We start from the raw sequence: 20898 nt of genomic DNA, 5'->3' as shown, positions 1-20898 counted from the left end.
CTTTAAATCTCAGTTGCTACATCTGCAGAATATGATTAAGAATATCCTGACTTCAAACACTGATGTGAAGAATAAATAAGATAATTTAGAAATGTTTTGCAAATATTTTTTCATTCAATCTAAATTGCCCATATAGCTCTAGTTCACCATTTTTTAATGGCTGCCTTGAATTCCAATCTATAGAATTTATCTAATTCCCTATTTTTGGATCATTTGAGATATTTTCAGTTTCTGCACAACCATGCAATATACACCTTTGGTCACTGAGGTGAGCATTTCTTTAAGAACAATTCCTTGCGGAGAAACTGCTAGATATTTCACATTCAACATTAACAAACACTAATGCCAAGTTACCTCCCAAAAAGATTATATTAATTTACCCTCTCACTGTTGAGAGACGTGAAACCTTAAATCCTAAAATTATAATAATATTAGAGCCACCTATATTCTCTTTAGAAGAACAACTTCCCTCCTCCCCCAACATTTATTAGACTTGCTGAAAAAAAAAAAGTATGGTTAAAAGGGCAACTAAAATTCACAAATTTCATTAAAATTTCAACTTATTCTACATCAAAATCTGATTTAAAAATAGACATATGATGATTTGAATTTTTAAAAATCTAAGGCAAAAGTTCTACAATATATGGAATAGCTATATTATAAGGCAGGGAAGGGGAGGAGTAAAGAAGAAAACAAACCAAACAATCCAAAAGATGACATAATACATTAGTATAAAATAGTCTTAAAAAACAGAATAAACCTCTAGTACTTATTCATATGTTCAAGGAAGGTCTGGAGAAACTATTTGAGCAATCCTATCTAGGCAACTACCTTTGATACATATTGTAAAAATACTCCTTTTCTTGAAAGAATACCATAAAACATGACTATAAATATGTTGCAAACACAATGTGTTATTATAATACTACCACAGGTAAAATCCTATTGCAGTAATTTCCAAGAAATATACATATATATTGGTATTTAAATCCTTATCCAAAATTTAGTGCTGGAGCAAATAAAGATGGAAGGGAATGTAAAATCATTTGGTCAAATTATCTCTAAAAGATGAGGAAACTGATGCACAAAGAAGTTAAAAGTTAGTTAGAAACAGGGTGGGAGGACACACTTCTTCAGCTTCCAAGGTCAATGTGCTTCTCACTACTCTACGTTTTATGCTCTGATTAAAATGTATTTAAACTTCTCAGTTTATATTTGTCAAAGTAAAAAAAGAATGTTTGATTTATTACTCAATCTTTTAAAAATAATTTTAAGTGGAGGAAATTTTGCTGAAAGAATTCTTTTTACTTCTAAATGCTTACATTTTATAATAATGTAGGTCAAATGGAGAAAAAGGCTACAGCTGGAGAGAAAAGGCCAACAACAACAACAAAACATTTCTAACGCAGACATAAATGCTGACATACAAATCTCAAAAAAGAAAAAAATAATACCTGGATATCTTGCAGGCAAATCTCATGAGCATCCAAAGAACACTGCAGTCTTGGTTCTAGTAGTTTCTTTAAATTGCCTATTGGCTCATTGATGTCTATGGCCTGGCTTACACATTCAGCTGGAGTGTAGGTTTGTTCAACAATGCTAAAGAATATAATGTTCAAGGATCCAGTGTTAAAGAATATAATGGTTAACAATTACATTCTTACCCTGGATATTAATGCAATGATATGGTGAAAACAAAATTCAACACCAAAACACATTTCTGGCCTTTGAAACTCCTTTCTGCACAGACACCTTTCACAGCGGCAGGCTCATCGCCAGCTAGTGCTGCCAAGCTTAATACTGAATCACATCGCACAGAGAAATGCTAGCTTGAAATTTAAGGCACCTTTGCAAATACACCTCATTATATACATACATATGTATGCATGTGTGTATACACATACAAATATTGCATATACAATATTTAAGGGGAAAAGTTTGCATTTATATTATATTTCCAAGTTATTTTGAAGAATTTTAGGCTCAGAAAGGAATATAAAAAGCCTCTTCAAAACTTGTATGCATGGACATATATACACTACCAAATGTAAAATAGATAGCTAGTGGGAAGCAGCCACATAGCACAGGGAGATCAGCTCGGTGCTTTGTGACCACCTAGAGGGGTGGGATAGGGAGGGTGGGAGGGAGGGAGACACAAGAGGGAAGAGATATGGGAACATATGTGTATGTATAACTGATTCACTTTGTTATAAAGCAGAAACTAACACATCATTGTAAAGCAATTATACTCCAATAAAGATGTTAAAAAAAAAAACAAACTTGTATGCCATCTCTACTAATTTCTCTTCCCAAGATAAATACAATTTAATAATGTAAATTATAAGACATGAAAATATAAGTTATCAAAAATATTTTCCATTTAATCTAATCTGAAAACTACTGGTTATAATCAGTCTAGATCCACCTTAAAAAATTATAATTTTCCTTTAAAACTCTCTAAGGGCTCTTTTGCATTGTTATTTCATACTTTGAATGCTACAAAGTTCCTTTAGGGTAAAATCTCTGGTAAGTAATTCTAGTATCTTTTGTGAATCCTTATTTGAGGCCAAACAGAAAATAGGCACCAATTAGTATTTGCTGAATTGATAAACCTAGAATTCATGACACGTTTAATTTATATATGGTTTAAATTCATTTGCAGTTGTCAAAAACAGTTATGTATTTAAAAATTTGTCAAGTTCCATTTTCACATAAATTCCAAGTATAATGCAATATACACATGATATTCACTGAATGTATCCAGCCTAAATTCCTAAAACTTTTAAAATTTATAAAAGAGAACAGTCATGACTGAAAAAACCAAGATTATTTTAAAATAACAGTAAACATATTCTTATTATTATTATTTGTTAAGGTAAAATAATTGGGTCTTTTGGCTAAGTGAGTATTTTTTACTAATTCTTCAGCTATAGCAGAGTGGGCTATATTTTTCTTTTTTTCATAACAATAATCTTTAAAAGAGTCAAATGTCACTTTAACACAGATTTTTAAAGACCTATTTTACATGAGCTCAACATTTAAAACATTTTTTAATATTCTGTTGCCACCATTTAAACCTTGGGAGATCCATATAAAAAATCTGATTACCAATTTCCCTTGAGAAAGTGTGGATGATCTCACATCACTGGACCTAAATTTCTGCATAGCAATCTGCTACAACTAGACAGCTAGCTATAACTGCCCCCTTTACATAGCTACTCCCCAGGTCAACAGTAACTATCAACCACAGTAACTACCAATCTCTTACATGAGACATCAGCAAAGGTTTTCTGTAAGGGGTCAAACAGTAAAAACTTCAGACTTCGTGGACCATTTGTATGTATGTATATATAAAAATAAATACGTGCATGTCAGTCTCCAAGACAGCCCGAATGATTCTTACCTCCTAATATTCACACCTTTTTATAGTTCCCTCCCGAATTGTACCAAGGTTGGACTGTGTGACCAAAGGACTAAGGACTAAGAGTGATATATGTACTGCTTCTTAGATTAGGTTATTTAAAAATAAGACTCCGTGGCGAAGGCTCTCTCTCTCAGACCATCTGCTTTAGGGAAAGCCAGCCACCATGTCATGAGCAGCCCTGCACGGAAAGAAGCCCATGTGGTGAGGAAGCGAATGGTCCTGTCACCAGTCTTATGAGTGATCTCAGAAACAGATATGCCAGCCTCAGTCAGCTTTTCAGATGACTGTAGCCCAGACGAACAGCTTCACTGCAAGTTCACAAAGTACCCTGAGCCAGAGCCATCCAGCTAAACTGTCCCCAGGTTCCGGACTCTGAGAAGCTCTGTGCGATAATAACAGTTGGGTGCGTTAAGCTGCAAAGTTCTGGGGTAATGTGCTACATAAATAAATAAGTAAATGTATGTATGTACGTATACACACATAACCTAAACATTTATATGTGCATATGTATGAAAATTAAGAAAGGCATGTAGCCTATTGTTTCTTCTGCTGGAGAAAATAGCATAATCGAACATGTTGAAAAGCTCCATTAAAAATTTAAGGTCTCCCAGGCAGTCATGTCAAGGTATTTTAGACCTTTCTGTCAGGAAAATGTTTCTGTGCCAGGGCATGGTGGGAGAGGACAGGACGGAGGACACTAAACTGGGGTTTGTCTTTTGAGCTAGAGCCAAACGTCTCCTCTGAGCAGGAGGTGGCATAAGTAACCGTGGCCTCAGGGCAGAAAAAATGAGGGAGTTGCCAATTCACTGGCATGAAATCTCGATTATGCAAGACGAATAAGTTGTAGAGATCCATTGCACAACATTGTGCCTACAGTTGACACTACTGTACTGTACACTTAAAAATTTATTGAGGGTAGATCTTGTGTTAAATGTTCTTACCACAATACAATTTTTAAAAAATTTAAGGTCTTTAACCTCAGCTGCACTCTCAACACTCAGCATCCTACTCAACTTTAGTGATCTTCTCCATTCCCATCATAGTTGTTCTAAACCTTCGTTACTCTATGTAAGTTTTCTACTACCCTTTAGGTCCTTTTACTTTCAGCATATTATCTCATCTCCTGCTTTACAGAGTAAAGTAGGACTATTAGCCATTACCCTCCTCAACCTTCTTGACTCCCAAATCCCTATTTTTTACCCATATTCTCTCCTTGGATTCTGAACTCATTACCACTGCCCTCCTTCCTTAATGGAGTAAGTAATATTCTACTACTATTCCGAAAACTAACACCTTTCACTTCTCTATATGCTTAGTACTGTGATGGCTCATACGGCTGTATGTTTCCTCAAATACAAGGTAGTCTCTACAAGGGCAAGTTACAGTCTCATGTATTCATGTACTCCAGACAGCTGTTATTTGTTGAATTAGTTCAGGGTGTGGATTAAGCTCTTACTGAAATAAAAGTAATCAGCACTGACAAAAGGAAAAAGAATCAAACAGTGCCTGAGGGGGAAAAACCATCACAATCAATTGCTTGATCATTATCAGCTATGCTTATTACTATCTTTAGTTTAAAACTATCTTTTCCTCCCAGCTACAAAACCAACAAACCCAGTAAGTCTGAGGGAAAAGGCAATACATGATCCCCCAAAATGCTGAGGTCAGTTGAAAAAAAAAAAAAGGCCCCCAAAAGAACTTGGCTTGATTCTTAATTTTAATTAGGCATGTTGATAATATAAAAAGTGGTAAATTCAAAAAAGACCAACCTTTCTTCTGTGCACTCTGGTTTCTCTGTTCCATCAATCTCAATTTCTATCAGCTCCTCTGCTTCTCTTTTCGTCATGATTGAAGTATTTCAAAAGCTGACCCTACAAAACTTAAAATGTAAGACATTCTGAAATTATCTGCATAAGCAGACACAGTATACAAGAAGTAAAGACCCAATTCAAATAAAAGCAGAGGATAAGCAGAAGAGGAGGAAGTAATCTTCACATATAAAAGAAAATCCACAAGTGATATTTATAAACTAGTTTTTGTTTAAATGGTGTTTATTAGCCTGACATGACATCATTATCACTCCCTTGGATTTACTGGGATGTTTTCAGCCCAATCTCAGTCAATAAATTAATTCAGGTTACTTCAAAATTAAGTGAAGGCATGTCAACTATGTTACGGCAATTCAGTCTTAATAACAGATTCAAACCTGCAGCTTAAAAATCAACATGGAAATTCCCTGGCGGTCCAGTGGTTTGGACTCTGCGCGTCCACTGCAGAGGGCATAGGTTCCATCCCTGGTCAGGGAGCTAAGATTCCCTCATGCCGCATGGTGTGGCCAAAAAAAACAACAACATGGAGATGAACAATTTACAATCATTCAGCTAAAACCTGTACCTTATTAGCAGAGTTTATTGCAAACCATTATACTGACAGAATAATATAAATTAAAAGTTAATCCCAGCTTTGTGTTACAAATTACATTTCTTATAAATTCCAGTACAATATTCTCAAACAGCAAAATAAAGTAACAAAATCATTACAGATATGTGCATTATTGCCCTGATTACACACTAGAATTTTTTTTTTAATTTTTTATTTATTTATTTTTGGCTGCGTTGCGTCTTTGTTGCTGAGCGCCGGCTTTCTCTAGTTGCAGGGAGCGGGGGCTCCTCTTTGTCGTGGTGCGCGGGCTTCTCATCATGGTGGCTTCTCTTGTTGTGGAGCACGGTCTCTAGGCGCGCAGGCTTCAGTTGTTGTGGCACGTGGGCTCAGTAGTTGTGGCTTGCAGGCTCTAGAGCAAAGGCTCAGTAGTTGTGGCACACAGGCTTAGTTGCTCCGCGGCATGTGGGATCTTCCTGGACCAGGGATCGAGGATCGAACCTGTGTCCCCTGCACTGGCAGGCGGATTCTTAACCACTACGCCACCAGGGAAGTCCCAACACTAGAATTTTTTATGAGTGTTTTTCAGATGTGGTTTTATACATTTTAAACAAACCATTACTTCAGTTTTTAATTCTCTCGTGTAAAATTATTACCTGCTACATTAAACTTCCATTGATTTTTGTACCATTGATACATTATGTGCCATTTTGTACCATTTGTACTCCTGATACTAAAACATTATAATTTAAAATATGCTAAGTAATGCATAAAATAGCTGCACATATTGGTATTTCTTTATGGCCATTTCCAAGGTGTTAATGTTGTAAGTTTCAGGCCGTTAGGACATCACTGTAGGTCAGTGAATTTGTCTCTGGACTCGATATATACTCTCAGTCCAGAATAGAGTTTTCTAAGTTTACTACTACATCTAAAAAAGTACTTCTAAGTGCCTTCGACTCTTTGACTTACAAGGAATGGTCCTCTAAATTTGGTATTTTAATGTTTACAAAAGAGTCCATGCTCCCACTTTAAAGATCTGACAAAATGAAGAATTCAAATATTCATTCCTATTAATAATAACCATTACTTACTGAGTATCAGGCACCACATTCAAATGCTTTACACAGAACAATCTTATTCTGAGTCCACCCTCATAGGAAAACTATCCAGAGATGAGTGAGGCTGAACTGCCTGTGGCTCCATAATGTCACACTTTAGGTCCATCAACTTCAGTACATGCTCTACACTGCAAACATACACTAGAACAAGAGCCACCACCATCTCGTACCTGCAACAGCCTCTTCCTAACACGTTTCCCTGTGTTGGTGCCCTTGCCCCCCTGCAGTCTGTTCTCAGTCAATACAACTGCCAGTGTGATCCTTTTTAAAAGTGAAGTTACATCATAGCACTCCTCTGATACCAGTCACAGTAAAAAAAATCTAAAGACTTCACAATGGCCAACAAGGTCCTACATGATCTACCCCCAACCCCATTCTACTACTGCTCTGACCCCCTCTCCCACACTGGCCTCCTTACTTGTCCTTGCATCTTTCTTCTTGTCCATAGCACTCATCCTCTAACATACTAATAATTTACTACATTTATTGTCTTTCTTTCTCTGTTGGATCATTGTCAAGGTGCAAAAACCAAAACTGTCCAAAAGTGACCCCAGGAACTTAAATTGGTTTGCCTGGCCTACGGACTTCCCCTAGCTACTGGAGGTGGGAGGGGCTTTCCCAGGTCCCAACTTCTCAAGGGACCAAGGTCTTTGTGGTAGGCACAATAACAACCCAGAACCTGTGATTATGCTAAATCACATGGCCAAGGGGAATAAAGTTTACTAATAAGCTAACCTTAAAATACAGAGATTATCCTGGATTATCTAGGTGAGTCCAAGGAAATCACAAGGATCTTTCACAAGAGTGAAAGAGGGAATCTGAAGAGATCCAGAGTGATTCAAAGTGAGAAGGACTTGACTGGCTGGCTATGACTGGCTTTGAAGATGAAAGAAAGGAGCCACAAACCAAGGAACGCAGGCAGCCCCTAAAACCTGGAAAAAGGAAACAGATTCTCCCCTAGAGCCTCCAGAAGAAGCGCAACTCTGCCAACATCTGATTTTAGCCCAGAAAGACCCATTTCAGACTTCTGACTTCAAGAAATGTATGATAAGAAATGGTTTTCAAGCCACTAAGTTTGTAGTAATTTGTTACAGTAGCTCTGGGAAACTAACACAGTCTTCTTTCCCACTTTAAAAAGGACTGTAGGGTTTCCCTGGTGGCGCAGTGGTTGAGAATCTGCCTGCCAATGCAGGGGACACGGGTTCGGGCCCTGGTCTGGGAAGATCCCACATGCCGCAGAGCAGCTGGGCCCGTGAGCCACAATTACTGAGCCTGCGCGTCTGGAGCCTGTGCTCGGCAACAAGAGAGGCCGCGATAGTGAGAGGCCTGCGCACCGCGATGAAGAGTGGCCCCCGCTTGCCACAAATGGAGAGAGCCCTTGCACAGAAATGAGGACCCAACACAGCCATAAATAAACTTAAAAAAAGAAAAAAAAAAAAAAAGGATTGTAACTCTCCTCAGGTCCAAACATCTCCAAATGCTGGGGAGCCGGTTTTCTGACAACTTAGTCTATAAATCGCTGGCATCCAAATCTAGACTGCCTAGTACAAAAATGATCTGACTTTCCCCACATTATTAAGGTTGCTCTCACAGCTCCCCTACAATAAGAAAGGATAATAAGAGCGTGGGGCTCTCCACTGAAACAGATACACATCATGCACATCCAGCAGAATGTCTAGGGCCCAGATTTTGGTCCGGATGATAAAAGAATGAAGGCCTTTTGTTTTCTTTTCTTGCTGACCCTGGCCTAGTAAGTCTTCCCTTTCCCCATAAAGCCTATTTCTTAACAGATACTATGTGTAAAACTGTGGAATTCATCCTGAGCACTTGAGCAAAACAGGTGGTGGTGACCCAATAGGGACCATCCTTGTAGGACAACAAAAGCTCACCTGGGAAGGGGTATTTGTTCACAGATGTATACAAGGAACTTTGAACAGTGTCTCTCCCTTTGTAGGCACTATATTAAAATGTGTTGGATAAGTGAATGTTATAACAGCTACTACACACTGTATAACTGACTCCAGAAGCCTAAAAGGCTTCAATGTGAAAGGTAAAACTATGAAGCTAATAGAAGAAAATGGTGGGAATTTTTTTGTGGTCTAATGATAGAAAAGGATTTATTTCTTAAATAAAATTCCAAAAACACAAACCATAAGGAAAAAAACCTGATAGATTTCCTTACATAAAAATTAAGAGTTATAGTCAACTGACAGGCTACAGAGTAGAAAAAGATATTTCCAATACCCATACATGACAAGGGACTAATAATTGGAATACACAGTGAACTCTTGCAAGTTGATAACACCCCCCCAAAAGTCAGGACAAATTAGAAAAGTCAGTAAAGCGTAGAAAAAGGAAACTCACGTAAAGAGAAACCAAAATGGCTACGGACATGAAGAAATCCTCACATTCAAATTATTCACTTTATACTGTGCATATATGGCAAAGCTAGAATGTTGAATACTGAAAAGAGTCAGCAGGGACATGGGGGCATAGAGTATAGACTGGACTACTGATAGAGTATAGACAGGACTATTGATAGAGTATAGACAGGACTACTGATAGAGTACAGACAGGACTATTTTGGAGAAAAATGTAGCAGCACTTGCTCAAATAAAGTGCTTATACCTATGACCCAGCAATCTTGCCCTTAGATAAGCATTCCAGAGACATTCTCACAATGATTGATAATAGGATGTTAAGGGCAGCTTTGCTGGAGATAGCTGAAAGCTGAAGCCAACACAAGTATCCATGGTAAGAGAGTACTGCGGATACAAGAAAATGTGAAAGAAGCACACACTATGGAACTATAGTAGCCGTTAGAAACAAGGAGATAATGTACACACACATACACGCAAAAATCATAAAAACTGTACAGAAAAAAGTAAGAAACAGAATAAGGTTTATAGCAGGACAGCACTTAAAAGGATCATTTATGTTATATTTTCAGGGCCTACAAGGACATCCACTCCCACCACCATAACCAACTTTTAAAAAAAGATTAGAAAACAAGTGAATTTTCTAGGAACTTTGGAAAAACAGAAAGCCTAAGAAGAAGTAACTGTAATCAGATAGGGTAGGCGGTACCCAGAGAAGAAGGACCAGGCATGGCTTTCTTGACATAAGAGGAGCCATTTTTGGCCTAAGCCATTTGGGGATCTAAGCCTGGCCACAATGCTTACCCTTGAACAGGTCTCAGTAATAATGCTCTTAAGGAGTAACAATAGCAAAGATAACAAATCAGTTATAAAGACTCCCAGTTCTGTTTCCATGGTAAAGATTAGCCTGAAGCACTTTCTTAAGCTGTTTTTCAGAATTTAAACCCCCCTCTAGCGCTCAACCACCAGATCAACTGTAACCTAAGGGATGATAATGTTGACCTTTTCTGACCCTTGTGACTTCAGTCAACTAAAGCATGGATGCTATCAACCTTTGCCCCAATTCTATGCTGAATTCTCCCGCTGAAGCCCCTTCATGAATTGGCATGCACCACCCAAGACCCTTCATGAATATGCAAGTACCCTTAGCTTAAAAGGGCTTCAATTTTGCTGTTCAGGACACCGCTTTGGGAAGATCCTGGTATTCTCCTTGCTGCAAGTAGTAGACCCTTCCTTCTTCTGATCTTTGGCTTGGTTGTGTCTTTTGTCTTGCCACCCACCAAGAGATGAACCCAGTTTTCTGGTAACAACCAGAAGCTTAGAAATGGCCCTGAGGGCTTATCAGCAGGGACACCTTTGGTATAAGCACTAAGACAGAGGACTGTTAAGAAATTTACCCTGTGATCTTCCAAAAAAGTCATAGATCAGTCTCTAGAAGGTGCTAAATAAAGAAAAAAAATGAATCCAATATACTTTTGGAAAAAATCATGTTACTTACAGTCCCTGAACTGATCTTCCTCTTTCTCAATTCTCTAAATTTAAGCTAAAGAAGCAATGGAGAGATTTGGGAAACTGTCCAAATCTTTGATATCACTGCTTGAGTGGGTCTTAGCTCTTTTTCTGGAAACAATTCCCCAGGATTCTATATCAATACGTAAGAAAATGGAGAAGAGAGCATTACTTGGAGCCCTTCCCCCTAGGAAAAGGTGCCCCTTGACACCCTGGTTTCTCCTAGATTAAATCTAACCTGGGTTCAGAACACTGCATAAAATGAATACAAACTAAATTTATATTTAACTAACAATTCCAGGAAAGGCTACTATTCTTTAAAATACAGTTATGTTTATCATTCTCTTTTAGAGCCACAGATACAATTTGAGGATTATTCTTCACTGGAACACATTATTAGTTTACAGAGTTTAGGCCAATTTTTCCCAGTAAAGGACAATAAATAAATAAAGGATACATAAATACAAGTGCAATCTGGGAATACCTGCCAGATAACTGCACATTTTCTCAAGCTAAAAAATACTGTTAAATATCCTGAGTAAATTAAAAGACATTTTTGTTTTTTAAAGATAAAGTCAATAACTAAGAAAAAGTAACACACATACATCTGTGTGTATACACATGGAGAAAGAAAGCAAGAATGGAGAAAGGTTAACACTTGGTGACCCTGGGGGTGAAGGTGTTCCTTGCATAATTTCACTGTATAATTTTTTCAATTTTCCTGTAAACTTGAAGTTTCATAAATAAAAGTTGGAGGGAGATTAAAGTCAACAGTTTTAATTTAGTATTCAGCCTCCACATGCTCTCATGACTTGCCTCAACGAAACACCTAGCTCATTATTTTCTTATTTCAAGACTATACACCCCTCATGGCATTGGTCCTGTAGACGCAATCCACGTAAAAACTGCTTAAGTCCACCTAGTGTCAGAATATGTTTAAAAATAAGCTTGGATCAAACCCTAAGAGAGAGAGATTATTATTCCCTTAAAGCAGTTCCGAACGAGTTGACCAGTTTCTTTTGATATTTAAGACAACAAAGTACCTAAAAACGTTATCACTGTCAAGTTCTTCACTTTGCTTAAGTGGACCTTTCTAAAACTTTGCTCCTCTCACGACTCAGACCTACTGCGTGTATTTCCAAATCACTACTCGTCATCTTGCAGGTCAACATTAGGCGTTGTCCCCTCTGCCGTAACCTAATCAAACTAGGGTTCCTAAATACAAACACGCGCGGGCGTATCTTCCAGTCCACAAAAACTAAAAAAGCTGACAAGCTACATTATCTCATCATTTTCCCCTTGCCTCACACTTCCTCGTTTTTAAAAGAAACCCAACGGACACCATATACATTAATAGATGGCTTTGATGCAACTGTAAGAATTCTAGAAAGACAACTGGATACAAAGTGAAAGCGAATCGCTGAGTTGGCAAGGAGGCTGGTTTTGCATGTTCCTCTGAAATCCCCGGGGCGTCAGGATGAGATCCCAACCGCGGCGAATGCGGACCACGGCGGACAGTCGAGCAGGGGACAGTGAGGGAAGGGGGCGGCGAAGGGTGACACGAACGACCGGGGCCCCGAGGGCGCGCGGCTTAGCAGAGCCCCGCGCCGCGCGCCCCCCGCCCCTCCCCTCCGCTCCCCACACAGCCTCCCCCGCCCCTCCCCACCCGGCTCCCTCAAGTCTCCACGAACGGAAATGGGAGTCACAGCGCCGGGGACCAGCGGAAACAAAACACAGAGGCGGCCGCGGGGGGGCTGCTGTGGGGGAGAAGGCCCCGGAACGAAGCCGGCCCGCGCGGACCCGCGCTCCCCTCCTCCCCAGCGGCCGCACTCACCCGCTCCGGATTCGGCCCCGTCGCCCCCGCCCGCAGTCCAGAGCCGGCTGAAAACCGCAGCGGCGCGGGCTCCACGTGCAGCGTCTCTCCCGGTAAGACCCGCAGCTCCAGCGACTCGAAGTGAGAGGCCCCTGGGCCCTTCCCGCGAAAACGGCGCAGAGAAACTCCAACCCCCCCTCCCGCCTCCCAGGCACCCCCGGGTCCGGGACTACAACTCCCAGCAGGTTGCGCGAAACGAACGCCCGAGGCAACGGCGGCTCACGAGGCACAAGGGAGCCCAACGCCCCAATCCGCTTTGTTTTACACTCTGTCACTTTGCCTGCACAGTCGTACACCTCAACCACACCAAGGAAGAGGACGCTGACTCGGGGCGGTGGGGATTGAACTAGGGGAAAGGCCAGTCCAAGTGCGCATGCGTACATAACAAGGTTTCCGAGAGGGAAGAAGAGAGCAGGTCAACTTGGGAGAAGGAAAGATGGCGGAGGCGTCGCCAGGAGACCCGGAAGCACTTACCCTCCACTTCCTCCTCCTGTTTGGCGTCTGTCTCACCTAGAGCCGTCCGGTCGCCGACTGTCTCCGAGACGCTTCCTGTCCGGTGAGTGTCGACCGACTGAAACGGCGGCCCATAATGCATTGCGATGGCGGGTAGGCGGGGGGGCGGAGCCAGGGCCGGAAGTAAAACGGCGGCGGCGGTGGCTCTGGCAGCTCGGGACCGAGTGCAAGGTGACTGGGAGGGTAACTGGACTCACTTGGCCTCTAGGGACGAGGATTCTGGGTTTCTTCACGAGGTCTGGGATGCCTATCACCTCTGCCCTTCTGGAAGAGAGAGCAGCCTGTATCCAGGACACCTTCACGACCTGGCCCGGAGTCATTGCTGACCTCGGCGTCTTTAGGCCTTGAAGTTTGCGGTAGACTCAGTAGGTAGCCCTAATAATACCGCTCTCAGGGCCAGCCTGACGCTCAGGGTGGCGCGGGAGGCAGGGGCGCCGGCGCTTCATGGACCCGCCGCCCGGCTGGGGCAGCCAAGGTCATGCCCGCGGGGCCGGTCTGCAGCCAGGCCTGCTCAGCTCTGGCGCGCGGGCGATTGTTCTGAACTACAGCATGTAAAAGTAGAACGTAAGAGGGGAAAGGGTGATGGTAATTTTGAAAGTTTACAACCCACCTAAAAATGTTGGTGGTGCTAAAACTTGGTTAAGCAGCTTTGTTTTACATCACGGATTCCAGGAGGGAAAAAGAGAGCCGGTTAAGTCAGGCGAGTTGTGGATTGACTTGAGCAATGAACGTGCGCCGAATACGCAGCCAGAGGCTGGTCAGTCATCACTGTAAACGGGAGAACCGTGCTCCCTCTCAGCACAAAGCCGCCTCTTACGCTGTACCCTTTTCTTCCTGTTGCCTTCCCCAGTCTTTCTGAGTGTGTCAAATCCCAATCATAGGCTGGCGTGGCCCCTCATAGTACTCGAATAGAGAACTTAATCATAGTTGGTATTTTATACCTATTTGTGTAATAACATGTATCTTTCTCACTAGATATTTAATCAGTGGGGGGAAAAAATGAAACGGAATAAAGGAAAAGGAGCAAGTTTTGATAGTGAGATTATGTGTTCATTTTTTAGATAAGTTGAATTTGAGGGCCCGGTAGGACTTAGGAAAGGATGAGAGCTGTCGAATGTATAGGTTTGGAGTTAAGGAAAAAGACCAAAATTAGAGGTGTGATTTGGGAATCATTCGTACTTAGATGATAGAAATAGAAAAAATGAAAATGGGTTTTACCCGTGTTGCAGTAGGAGTAACATGATCTTTGCAATGTTAGACTTAGAGCAAATTAACTGTGGGAATATGAATAATCACTTTTCTTAAACATTTTCATATCTTAAAGGAGGGATAAGAACACCTTTCTCTGTTTCTCCACAGTATTGCCATAACGGTACAAGGAGAGAATATGTCTAGAAGTACTTTGCAAAATACCTAGGGCTGAACAAGTGTTAGGTGACCACATTGCAGAGTGTTGTGTGTCTTTACGTTGCCAAAAGGGAAAACATACACTGAATTGCACAATTTGAAAAATATGTTTGTGTCCTGTCAGATTCTACTGTGTAACCTGGGATCAGGTACTTACCGCTAAGCCTCAGTTTCTGTGTGTGTAAAATGAGAATGCTATTAAGTGGCACCTTAAGGTCATTTGTTGTTTGCTTGGAGTCTCCCCTCCCCCCCCCCTTTTCCCCTCTGATGAGGTATAAGAGTGATGTATGATGAAATCTTTAATTTCTTCAAATAGTTTTCTTTCATGCTGGCAGGTGAAGGATATTTGGTTGATTGTAGGATTTCTTTTGGTGTTTTGTTTGTTTTTTAAATAACAATACTTTTATTTATTTATTTATGGCTGTGTTGGGTCTTCGTTTCTGTGCGAGGGCTTTCTCTAGTTGCGGTGAGCGGGGGCCACTCTTCATCGCGGTGCGCGGGCCTCTCAGTGTCGCGGCCTCTCTTGTTGCGGAGCACAGGCTCCAGACGCGCAGGCTCAGCAATTGTGGCTCACGGGCCTAGTTGCTCCGCGGCATGTGGGATCTTCCCAGACCAGGGCTCGAACCTGTGTCCCCTGCATTGGCAGGCAGATTCTCAACCACTGCGCCACCAGGGAAGCCCTCTTTTGGTGGTTTTTATGTGCAATTTCAGGGCTTCTCAACCTTTGCACTATTGACATTTTCGACCAGATGTTTCTTTGTTGTGGGCAGGCTATTGTTATGGTTGTTGTTGTTGTAGGATGTTTGGCAGCATCTGGTTTTTATCCACTAGAGGCCAGTAACACTCGCTGCTATCAAGACAACCAAAAATGTCTTCAGACATTGCCAGATATCCCCCGGGGGATACCGCCGCCTGTATTTGATAACTGCTGTGCTACTCCACTGTCGTCTAGCTTAGTGCTTTCCAACTCTCATTAGTAAAGGGCCATTTTCCCCTCAACCCTTGTGGATATTTTTGAAGAATACAGTAAAAATGAATTACTGGAAAAATTAGTAGATGAAAAACAAAATAATGAAGACACACAAAATATGAACTCTTTTTTGTATTATTAAATTCAACAGATATGAATTACTCTGTCAATTTGCTGTAAACGTTTCTAAATGCTTATTGCCAGTTTTGGTATTACTGTAGACCAGTAAGACAATACTACCGCTGGTCCCCAGACCACACTTTGAGCAGTAGTATTATAATTTAATAGTAGTCCAGTGTCAGTGAGATGATGCTTATTGTTATTGTTGTTGTTAGGTAATTTGGGGGGGGGGCATGAGAATCACGTTAGCATGTTGGGTTTTCACTTTAAGGTTCAGAAATTTTACCAGGCTATATTGAGGTGTGAACCTTTATCATCATCCCAGAAGGGTTTGGTAAGCCCTTTCAGTTTCTTCTAATTATTATTTTTTTAAATTAATTAATTAATTAATTAATTTATATTTGCCTGTGTTGGGTCTTCGTTTCTGTGCGAGGGCTTTCTCCAGTTGCGGCGAGCGGGGGCCACTCTTCATCGCGGTGCGCGGGCCTCTCACTGTCGCGGCCTCTCTTGTTGCGGAGCACAGGCTCCAGACGCGCAGGCTCAGTAGTTGTGGCACACGGGCCTAGTTGCTCCGCGACATGTGGGATCTTCCTAGACCAGGGCCCGAACCCGCGTCCCCTGCATTGGCAGGCAGACTCCCAACCACTGCGCCACCAGGGAAGCCCTCTTCTAATTATTTATGGTCTCCTTATTTGTTTCTTTTCTTTTGGAATTTCTGTTTGCATACAATTTTTTTTTTTTTTTTTTGCGTTTGATCTTTTCAGGACACTAAATGAGGTCTCAACTGAGATCATCCTCTAATTTATATACTGTAATTTTTTAGTTAGATAACCATGTATTTTAGCTTGAGGAAGTCTAAGGGCTTCGAAGTATTTAAGTCCTTATTTTAAAAGTTCAGACTTTTTTCTCCTTCACAAATTCTATTTCACTAATTAGATTGTACTGCTTGATTTTCCCTCTCTTGTTGGTGGGCTCCCTTGGACTAGTTGCTGTTTTTCCTTGCTGGTTCTTTTGGACTTAGATTTGGTTTTTACAGTGTCCTTGAATGTCTAGAATCCTGCAGTTGTAACAAGCAGAGCAGTTTCTTTCCCTGTGGGCCCGGGAAGTAGAAACTGAGGCAACTGTCTCTAGTCTCCCTGCACAGCTCCCTTTTTGCCTTTTGAGAGAGGGAAACCTGGTACGTTAATTTGGGGATCAGTATTATTCTTTTTCTGCTGAGGGTGGGCAGCCAAGAGTAATAAATTCATGGAGAAGAAAACACCCCATCCCAGATTCTGGGCTTTCTTTCTGCGTCTAACCTTAGTGGAGCCGCACGCAGGCCTGAGTGGTTCCTAACTGCTGCTAGGTCCCGGGGCCTTTTGGTTAAGAAGCAAAAAACTTGCAGTGCGGCATAGAGAGGGGAAGGGAGCTATGGTCAGGTGACTGTTCTTAGTGTTTACTGAGTTCTGGTATGATTTAAGTTCTGTAGCAATTAGTAGAATTAGATGCCCACTATAACACATTAACAGGTGTTTTACAATTATATCTATTTTAAAGTATCTTCACATTCTGGTGCTTGTTTCCAGTAACAGAATCACCATGATTCTTCAGAGGCTCTTCAGGTTGACCTCTGTCATTCAGTCTGCAGTCTCGGTCTCTTTGAGGAGGAACATCGGTTTTACAGCAGTGGCATTTAATAAGGAACTTGATCCTGTACAGAAACTCTTCGTGGACAAGATTAGAGAATATAGAACTAAGCGACAGTAAGTGGGTAGATAATCAACCGTGGTGTAAGTGTGAATATTCAAAGTATGTAAGTTTTGAGATGGTAATAAAAATTTACTTGGCGTTTGAAAGTGTCTAAGACCTTCACTGAGCTGATCTCTGTCATAAAGGTTCATTACCTGCTCCAAAAAAGAAGATGAGAATCTTGATTTTTTTTTTTAAGTCCCAAATTTTATCTTCCTTATATGGGTTCCAAGGGAGAATCCCATTAAATCTAGTGCCATTTTAGATATATCCCTACTATAATGTCATTTATTGTAAACTGGAATCAATTCATACAAGTACATGGGATCTTAGAAATCATTTAGGAACCATATTTGAGAAAACTAAGCCCCTTAGACATTGATTAGCCTAAGGTCATAAAACTAATTGTGGGGAAAACATAATCAAAATATTCTAACTCTCAATTCAGTACCCTTTCTGTGACATCATGATTTGGGGGAAATGTATAGACACAGCATTTTTTCTTTAATGCTACTTCCATATTTATATATTTCTGGGACTATCAAAAGACTCCTGCTTTATGGCATAAAGCAAGTCCAGGAGAAACATAATAATGGAACCACACAGTTTTGGAGATGAATGATGACCTTAGTCAGCATCAAGTTCAACGCCCAAATCTTTGGAAAAGTGATACAGATCAATTCAGAGTTTTGTTTTATTTAGTTGTCTACCATGTGCAAAGCACTGGACTATTAACAGTGGTGGGCTACAAAGAAAGAAGCCACTTTGCATTTCCACAATATTCTTAAAGTCTGATGGGGTAGAAGGTTTCTAAGCAAGTAAATACAATATAAGTTTAAATAGGTTAGATGCTAAGATAAGTGACACATTCAGTGTTTGGAGAACTCATAGGAAGGAGTGCTCCTTTCTAGTTGGTGCATTTTGGAAGGCGGCTTGGAAGAGTGAATGTTTCTAAAAGCTTGTGGGTCCCAGAGCTGGACAACAGTCATCAAAGTATCTGGTTGAAGGCTCTGTCTAGAACTGAACTGTATGTCTCTGTAGCTATTAATCACATGTGACTATTCAAATTCTAATGAAGTGTAAATAAAAATTCAGTTCCTCAGTTGCCTTAGCCACATTTCTAGTGCTCAATACCAGATATGGCTAGTGGTTACCGTATTAGACAGCACATATATAGAGCATTTCTATTATCACAGAAGGTTCTATTGCACATGCTGATGTAGAAGAAAATTGGGTCCATAACAAGAAACATCATTAACAAGTTCTTAAGTTAGAGCTGGCTCAGTATTTTTTGTGGAAATTCTGTAGCATAAATAAGATCCTATGTTTTTATCATAGGCATGGGTGAAAATATTAACCTTGATAGAATTTTCACTTATAAATTTTTTTATTATATTGTTCATTGATAAGTGGGCAGTAACATTATGACAAACAGAATTTGTGCAAATAATTAGATCTAATTGGCCCACTGCTGGTCCATGATGCTATATTTATCTTTCCAAAGCACAGCTCTAATTTTGTCATTTTACTGCTTAGCAAACAAAATACAAACTCCCAGGCTTAACATTCTCGGCCTCCTGCGATCTGGGTCCTGCTGGCTTTTCCATCTAGGCTGCTGAGTGTTCCCCACATACAGCCAGTGCTTTACCACCTCCTCATCCTTGCTTTTTCAGTCTTAGAATGTCTCAAATTAAAATCTGACCCAAATGCATGGTTTGTCACAAAGGCCACCTTTTTAAAATGAAATTTCCCTGTTTAGCTTAGCAAAAGTGATCCCTCAATTCAAGTAGCTTTTTGTTAAACTGTGTCTTTGTAGGTTATCACCTAACTCCCTTACAGCATAATTGTTTATAAACATGTTATTTTTTTCTTCTAAATGGCAAAACCTCTGGGGGTAGGAAGTAATTTGCTTCTTTGTTAGGCCCCTATTATAGAGACTTAAAGTTTTTGAACGCCGTCCAGTGGTGGTTGATTTAAATCATAGTGATAGTAGATAACTGAGTGCTCACTGTGTGCCAGGCACTATGCCGAGTGGTACATGTACACAAGCTCTCATTCTTTCAGCGCCGCCGTCAGGTAAGACTTCGAGTTGTAGGTGTAGAGTTTAGTTCACACGGTTTGCTCTAGTTCACACAGTGACTAAATTGTAGAGCTGACGCTGAAATGGAAGCAGTCCCAGAGCCCGCAGACTTGGCCATTATACTGTATTGCTGCCTAGACCCTGAGAGGTTCTGACTTTTAATAACTGTCCTTGATACTGACAGACCTTGAATGTTAGAGGTTTGTTTGAAGTTACTTCATTTATGTGAAACCTCGTAATAGTTAAAATAGTTTGAGCTGAAATTCAAGTGGAAATGCTTATTATCTTTCAGAGAAGTCTGCTTTTCCCTACATTTAGAAGATCTGTGAAACTTAATTTTGTTTTTGTAAACTAATGCTTAAAATCTGTTTTTACTTGGTCGTTTACACAACAGGACATCTGGAGGACCTGTTGATGCTGGCCCAGAGTATCAGCAAGATCTAGACAGGGAGCTTTTTAAGCTTAAGCAAATGTATGGTAAAGCAGACATGAATACGTTCCCTGACTTCACATTTGAAGGTAAGTCTTTTTAATCACAGATTCATTGTTGTGGGAGATCATTTTAAGTGGAGAATATTTATACTTACTTGGGTTTTGTAGAGGATTAAGTGACAATTACATGTGAATTTATTAGAACAGTGACATGTGCTGGGAAGCTCTGGGATAAATGCCATTGGAGTAGGAGATCACATAGCATAGAGGTTAAATGGCAGGGATTTAAAATCAAACTCCTGACAATATCACTTATGAGCTATGTGATTCTGGATAGTTAATTGGTCCCTCTTTCTCATCTGACATTTGGGGAGAATTATGCTGTTTTCCTTATAATGATGGTTGTAGTTAAATGACATAGAGAGCCTGGCTCACTGTAAGTCCTGAATAAATCTTAAGTAGTTGTTATATTTCCATGTAGATGTTTCTTTAAAAAATCAGAAGATTGATGAGTTAAATATTAAAACTTTCTAGAAGATGCACTTTATTGCAGTATGGCTAAGCTTGAACCTTTTTTTCCTCTTAGATCCCAAGTTTGAAGTCGTCGACAAACCACAGTCCTGAAGAAATAATGTAAAATTTATCTGGTAATTTGTCCTAGATTAGTTGTACAACTGATCAGAAGTAACAGAATAAACATACATTTCACAACTGTCATATGTTCTTTTAATTCTGATTTCAAATAAATTATTTGGTGGTGTTGGGTGTACACTTGAGTGTATTGAATTCTGTGTTTTTAGATCCTCCCGTTTGGTTATATCAAAGCAGATGGAGACCTTGGATTAATTGGGTACCACTTGCGCATAACTTGCCAGATTCTTCTGAGTGCAGGGGTGTCCTTTTTGCTGCGGAGACTCACTGAGGGGAGCCACCCTGACTTCAGGAATGTTTGCTGTGGAGAATG

The 20898-nt window shown here is 40.5% G+C and overlaps 2 protein-coding genes across 6 annotated transcripts in view; one reads left to right on the top strand and one right to left on the bottom strand.

Moving 5' to 3' along the window:
• GABPA (GA binding protein transcription factor subunit alpha) overlaps positions 1-13179 on the bottom strand; it is a 38521-nt gene extending 25342 nt beyond the window's left edge. The window contains exons 1-3 of one of the 3 annotated variants that reach the window (XM_082460490.1): positions 13159-13179; positions 5194-5295; positions 1455-1599 (exon numbers count right to left, since the gene is read on the bottom strand). In XM_082460490.1, the coding sequence (XP_082316616.1) occupies positions 1455-1599; positions 5194-5270 (222 nt within the window). In that variant the 5' untranslated portion in view covers positions 5271-5295; positions 13159-13179. Of the gene's footprint in view, positions 1-1454; positions 1600-5193; positions 5304-12645; positions 12786-13158 lie in introns of those variants that run through there. The other 2 variants (XM_082460488.1, XM_082460489.1) reach the window with 2 other exon arrangements.
• Positions 13105-20649, top strand: ATP5PF (ATP synthase peripheral stalk subunit F6). 3 transcript variants are annotated; one of them, XM_082460658.1, is made up of 4 exons: positions 13105-13240; positions 17260-17436; positions 19897-20021; positions 20521-20649. In XM_082460658.1, exons 2-4 carry the CDS (start codon positions 17273-17275, stop codon positions 20556-20558), a joined length of 327 nt encoding a protein of 108 aa, XP_082316784.1. In that variant the 5' UTR covers positions 13105-13240; positions 17260-17272; the 3' UTR covers positions 20559-20649. The 3 variants fall into 3 exon arrangements, with proteins under 3 accessions (XP_082316784.1, XP_082316782.1, XP_082316783.1); XM_082460656.1 differs by lacking the exon at positions 13105-13240 and adding an exon at positions 13242-13368; XM_082460657.1 differs by lacking the exon at positions 13105-13240 and adding an exon at positions 13342-13562.
• Positions 20650-20898: the final 249 nt, after the last annotated feature.

Source organism: Balaenoptera physalus (assembly GCF_965194825.1).
Source record: "Balaenoptera physalus genome assembly, chromosome: 4".
NCBI lineage: Eukaryota > Metazoa > Chordata > Mammalia > Artiodactyla > Balaenopteridae > Balaenoptera > Balaenoptera physalus.
The sequence above is the reverse complement of the archived record's forward strand: the minus strand, read 5'-3'. Positions and strand labels throughout refer to the sequence as shown.

Coding starts and splice junctions, on each gene's coding strand:
- ATP5PF (XM_082460658.1), top strand. CDS start 17,273: ATGATTCTTCAGAGGCTCTTCAGGTTGACCTCTGTCATTCAGTCTGCA. Junction 17,437..19,896: donor GAATATAGAACTAAGCGACA/GTAAGTGGGTAG, acceptor TTTACACAACAG/GACATCTGGAGGACCTGTTG. Junction 20,022..20,520: donor CCCTGACTTCACATTTGAAG/GTAAGTCTTTTT, acceptor TTTTCCTCTTAG/ATCCCAAGTTTGAAGTCGTC.